The sequence below is a fragment of the Mobula birostris genome, chromosome 5, assembly GCF_030028105.1.
Source record: "Mobula birostris isolate sMobBir1 chromosome 5, sMobBir1.hap1, whole genome shotgun sequence".
NCBI classification, from domain to species: Eukaryota; Metazoa; Chordata; class Chondrichthyes; order Myliobatiformes; family Myliobatidae; genus Mobula; species Mobula birostris.
Window position 1 is genome coordinate 189333529 of NC_092374.1, and position 6000 is coordinate 189339528.

General features: G+C 50.6%; 1 protein-coding gene across 1 annotated transcript in view; it reads left to right on the plus strand.

Annotated features, from left to right (window-relative positions):
* The window catches only part of LOC140197402 (zinc-binding protein A33-like), a 39300-nt gene extending 36243 nt beyond the window's left edge, over positions 1-3057 (plus strand). Inside the window, exons 4-6 of the mRNA XM_072257359.1 lie at positions 325-347; positions 1302-1414; positions 2371-3057. Coding sequence (XP_072113460.1) covers positions 325-347; positions 1302-1414; positions 2371-2918 — 684 coding nt within the window. The 3' untranslated portion in view covers positions 2919-3057. The remainder of the gene's footprint in view (positions 1-324; positions 348-1301; positions 1415-2370) is intronic.
* Positions 3058-6000: the final 2943 nt, after the last annotated feature.

Sequence of the window (6000 nt, forward strand, 5' to 3'; positions counted from 1 at the left end):
TTTCAAGGCTGTTAGAAAGGGGTGGGTGGTGCTAAAGAGTGAAAAGCTTCCTCAGGGACATGACGGTAGGCTCATCGGCCGCTGTTAAACTCCCCACAATCCCCAACCCCAAGTGCAGGTAGGTGCTAAATGAATGAAAGATGATGTTCATGTCAGAGAGAGTAAGTGTTTGCAGAAGAATAAGAGAATTGCGTACGCACTCCTCCCGGGCTGCCGTGTATTTGTATGGGTGTGCGGGGAAGGGCGGAAGGAAGGGGTGGGCGTGACTTCGCACTAAAGGTGAACACTTGGATCATTAATTGTGCTTGGTTTTGATTTCTTTAGGAAATCAAGAGCATCATTCAAAGGTGAGTTTCCTCGCCGTAGCTGTGTTTCCAAATCAAAGCGGAGCAGTTTGGCTCAATCAGCGAGGCGAATGTGACAAGCAGGAAGCGTGTGTGTGTGTGTGTGTGTGTGTGTGTGTGTGTGTGTGTGTGTGTGTGTGTGTGTGTGTGTGTGTGTGTGTGTGTGTGTGTGTGTGTGTGTGTGTGTGTGTATACATGTATATGTGTGTGAACATATGAGAGAATGATAGCGTGTGCACGGGAGCACACGGGGTCGGGGCAAGTCTATATGTACAGATGGTAGCGTGCTGAAGTTTGAGAGGAGAGTTAACTCACTGAATGATTGTGTGAGTGTAGTTTTAAATCTGAGTGCGTGCTTTCGTCATCACGCACATAGACACTCACACTTATACACATACTATAACAAAAGATTACCCTGAAACGTATCAAGCCACAAACTAAAATAACATCGGCAGACGCATATTTTGGCACAGTTTCTCAGGTACATGCCATTCACTCGTTTTCACACACACGTGCATCATGTACATTCACATTTTGTCACTTTCTCACCGCACACACAAATACGATCACACACGCGTGCACCAACACTATCTCGTATACATGACATTTATTTAACACTCTTCTGTCGACTTGTTCAACCATGTCCCCTCCCAAACACATATACGGTCAAACGCGCCCTCTCCTATACTAACACACACTCACAGTGGTGCTCTTCCACGTGAACACAATCTTGCACCTTCACGCATGTTCTTACTGACACTTACGGGAAACAATAGCACGTGCACAGTCGCCCACATGTAACACACATAATCTCAATCACACTCACACACGTAATGCTTCACGCTCGCACTCTCAAATGAAGAACCTTTGTTGCACACGTGGCCACCCGCGCGTGCACGATCACAACGAGCTCTGCGCGCGCGACGGTGCTTCTGACTGCGATCACTGCCGTTTCAGGAGCGACCTGCACCGGGAGCCGGTGCTCCAGCCGCCCGAGATGAGCATCGGTGAGTTCCGTGGCCCGTTGCAGTACGCGGCGTGGAAACAGATGTTAAACGTCGTCAGCCCAGGTGAGGTCCCGAGGCCGTGGTCCTGACACCCCTCCCGTTCCCTGAGACCGACACTCATCATCCGCTCACCTGGACCGATATCCCCTCCACCCGGATACCCCCACACCTCAGCACTACCCCAAGATAACCTCCCCTCCTATCTTACGCCGCATCCTCCAGCTCCCCTTCCCGTGGCACCTCTTTGGAGACTCACAACTCCCCGGGATCCTATTCTCGCCATTGGGATCTCTGATTCCACCGGATCTGCCGGCCGATCAGTATTCTAAAATTCTCTCGCCTCCTCACTCCGAAATCCTGTTCATCGGCGCCCCTCACCTGTTCTGCTTCCAACATTCAAACCCTGTCCTCCGGCACCCCGCTGCCTCACTCGGTGAATCCCTCGCCCCCTTTCCTACCTAACCCTACCCTTACCACCACCAACTTCCCTACCACAGCAAACCCTGAGGAGACACTTCCCCCTGTTCTCCGATACCACTCATCACCACACCTACCGCCCCTCCCCCGACCCACTACTTCGCCAACGCCCCATTCCTACCAATCCTACCCTCCCCTGACACCACCCCGTCCGAAAATCCCACATATTCCCCACTTGCACTCCGCTGAGAATTACCCATTACCGACCCAACCACTCTCCCATGACCGTCTTCCTCCGACGGCCTGTATCGCCTCTCAGGTGTCCGCCTCTATTCTCCCCGGTAGATTTCAGATCGCCTTCCCGTCTCTCCTCGGAACTGCCTCACTGTTAAAGCTCAGGAACCCCAGTCTTACTCCCACCATTCCCATCCCTCCGCACCCCTTGCTGGAGCTCCCCTGTCACGTCCCTCTCTCTTACTTCACCTCTCCCTTCCTCCTCTTGTCCCTCCTTCCCCTTGCATCATTCTCCTTGCCCCCACACCTCCCCCTTTGCTCTACCCACTGTTGCTCCCTCGTTGACCCTCCCCTTCTCCCCCACCCAGTTCCGGCGCCTCTGACTCTGGACCCGGAGACGGCTAGTCCCTCTCTCATCCTGTCCAAGGACCACACTATGGTGAAGAGGCGGATCAAGCTGCGGCAGGTGCCCGAGAGCGGCCGGAGGTTCACCTTCTGCGCGGCCGCGCTGACCACGGAGGGTTTCGCCTCGGGGACCCACTACTGGGAAGTGGACGTGGAGGCTTCGACCGCCTGGATCGTCGGCGCCGCCAAAGAGACAGCGGAGCGCACCGAAGACGTGCTGTTGACACCCGATAACGGCTTCTGGACGGTCAGACTGTGGAATGACAGGGTGCATTGTCCCCGGAATGGGCTGGCATCGGCCCACTCGTGCGCCAACGCCAAGCCCGAGCGGATCGGGATCTTCCTGGACTACGAAAGGGGGCAGCTCTCCTTCTACGACGCCGGCGACATGTCGCATCTCTGTACCTTCTTCGAACGCTTCTCAGAGAGGCTCTACCCCTTTGTCTTCCCTCTCGCCAGCTTGGAAACGGCGGAGACTGAGGTGCTCCGGCTTTTCCACCTGCGGCTGTGAGATTGGGGGAAAGGCGGTGAGCTGCCATCCCAAGGAATAATGATTCTTCGGCCCGGGTAGTGAGGATGGGAAGGAGAGGGGTTGCTGTCCCGCGGAGTAACCTTTTTCTGGGATGCGTATGCAAAACCGATTGGCACAACAGGCTTGGCGTTGGGGGGTGGGGGGGGGCGTGGGGGAGGGAGGTTCAGCCGGAGGGGATTATGAATGGGGAAGCGGATGTATAGAAACTTCAGGGAGAAGAGGGTCAGCTGAGTAAATGACAAAAGGAACTTAGGGTGGAATGTACTATAGTCAACCACATTGGCATAGAAGCAGAACGTTTTTTAACGGACGAAAATGCGTTTGTCCAGAGGAATCTTGGTGTTCTTGTACATCAGTCACTGAAAGCAAGCATGTAAGTACAGCAGGCAGTGAAGAAAGCTAATGGCATGCTGGCCTTCATAACAAAGGGAATGGAGATTAAGAGCAAAGAGGTCCTTCTGCAGCTGTACAGGGCCCTGGTGAGACCACACCTGGAGTATTGTGTGCAGTTTTGGTCTCCAAATTTGAGGAAGGACATTCTTGCTATTGAGGGAGTGCACGAGGTTAATTCCCGGGATGGCGGGACTGTCATATGTCGAAAGATTGGAGCGACTGTGCTTGTATAACTCTGAAATTTAGAAGGCTGAGAGGGGATCTTATTGAAACATATAAGATTATTAAGGGATTGGACACGCTGGAGGCAGGAAGTATGTTCCCGCTGTTGGGTGAGTCCAGAACCAGGGGCCACAGTTTAAGAATAAGGGGTAGGCCATTTAGAACGGAGTTGAGGAAAAACATTTTCACCCAGAGAGTTGTTGATATATGGAATGCTCTGCCCCAAAAGGCTGTGGAGGCCAAGTCTCTGGATGCTTTCAAGAAAGAGATGGATAGAGCTCTTAAAGATAGCGGAATCAAAGGTTATGGGGATAAGGCAGGAACTGGGTACTGATTGTGGATGATCAGCCATGATCACAGTGAATGGCGGTGCTGGCTTGAAGGGCCGAATGGCCTACTCCTGCACCTATTGTCTATTGTCTATTGGAATTTCAAAGGGGAAATCGTCTATTCGTCGAGAAAGCAAGGAGATTTGAGTGTGTGATCACGGTGCCTTACTGGAGTTGCCTAGATTCTTGGGGATCTCATCTCCAGAGAGGGAACGCAGCGAAGAGACCGGATCCAGGGATGGTGGGTTTGCTAAATGAAGATTGTATAGACAGGGACTGCAGTCTCTACAGAGATAAAGATTAAAGATGAGGTTTACTTGTCACAAGTACATCGACACATGCAGTGAAATGCGTCGTTTGCGTCAAATCAGATCAGGGAGAATTGCTCTCTGGCCAGCCGGCAAATGTCGCTAACAGAGCGTGACCGCAACATATTAACCCTAACCCTAACCCGTAAGTCTTTGCGACGTGCGAGTAAACCGGAGTACTCGGAGGAAACCTACGCGGTCAGAAGGAGAACATACACACAGCGGCGGGAATTGAAACCCGATCTCACAGAGGGGACTGTAAAGCATTGTGCTGACCGTTAAAGGTGCGTCCTTTCACAGCTCGGGTCAACGAGAGCAGATCGCATGGAAACGTATAAAATCCTTACAGAGTTCAACAGGCTGGGTAGGGAGGACATTTTCCCTGTCTGAGAAGTCTAGAACCCCAAAGGTCACGGTCTCAGATCAATGGAGAGACTATTCCTCTCCATCACCGTTGGACTCATTTATTCTCAGCTTCTTGTAACGTCTAGTGGGGACATTCCTCCCTCCAAACGTAGGTATGGCCACAGCAGAGTTCTTTGCCGATTAATTCACACACCAGGGAAGAACCCAGTTCAAATCCCAGTGGAAAGTCACTGGATCCCCACTGCTCTCCAGCACCCTTCCTGTAGTCACTCAGTTCAACCTCCTGGCCCGCTCTTAACCCCTACCATTTTCCGTGCTTCTTTTTTCATTTGGACCCTGGCTGCTCCTTAAGGTGCAAAACGCAGTCAATAGAATCACACGCAGCACATATAGTACCGTCAAGTACATACAGTCACAAAATAATATTCGCTCAGGCTCCTGAATTGCTTGGCCTGGCGATGAACAGGTTGATACGAAGCGCAAGGTGCATGTTCGTGTAAGGCAGCATAATGTTACAGGCATTATTGTAATAAAACTATTTTCAAATGTCACCTTTTGATGTTAATGTAATTACTTTTCGAAATTAGACTTCATTCCCAAGACATAGTTAAACTATCTAGAGGTTATTGTCTTCATTGACTGAACAAACCTATCGTGACAGACGCTTATCAACTGAATGTACGTTTGTAATTTCCAGATTATTAACTGAGATTTTTTTGCAGCCATATTTTATTCATGATATTTACGGTAAATGGAATCGCCTGCAAGCCTTTCTCTATATTGAACCGCCGATTCATACACTCTCCTACAAGGTGTCAGCGCAACTAATGTTTCACCTTTGAGCATAGTATTGGCGACATGTTAAACTCCACAGCTGTTGTGGTGAAATTGAAGCTGGATTTCTGGATTGTTAAAGCAAGCTGGGACATTGTTCGTAGCCTTCCCTTCAAACAGGCCGGGCTCGGTTCTCTCTCGGCATTAAAATGCGATGCTGCAAAGATGAACTTTATTATTTCCCGTCTCCTTTGTTCCCCAAGCGCCTTAAAGCCGTCCAATTTTCTCTCTCACCCCCCCCCCCCCACCCCTATCCGCATGTTGTGAACAGGATCCCAGTTTCCATTTTGAGCAGCAACGGGATTGTCAGCAAGCATTCGTCACTCGATGAAACTCTGCAAAGGTAAAGAGCAGGGATTGCGCATCTACCTACTGTGTTAAAAGCAAAGAATGAAAGTTGTCAAGGAAAGCAAGGAAATTGAATGGAAAGCAAGAACACTTCAGTTAAATGAAATAGTCCCAGTGTTGTGCACATACGCTCTGTCCGTCAGAGAAAGCAGGGTCTCCCAGTGGCCACACATTTTAATTCCACATCCCATTCCCATTCTGACATGTCTATTCACGGCCTCCTCTACTGTCAAGATGAAGCTACACTGAGGTTGGAGGATC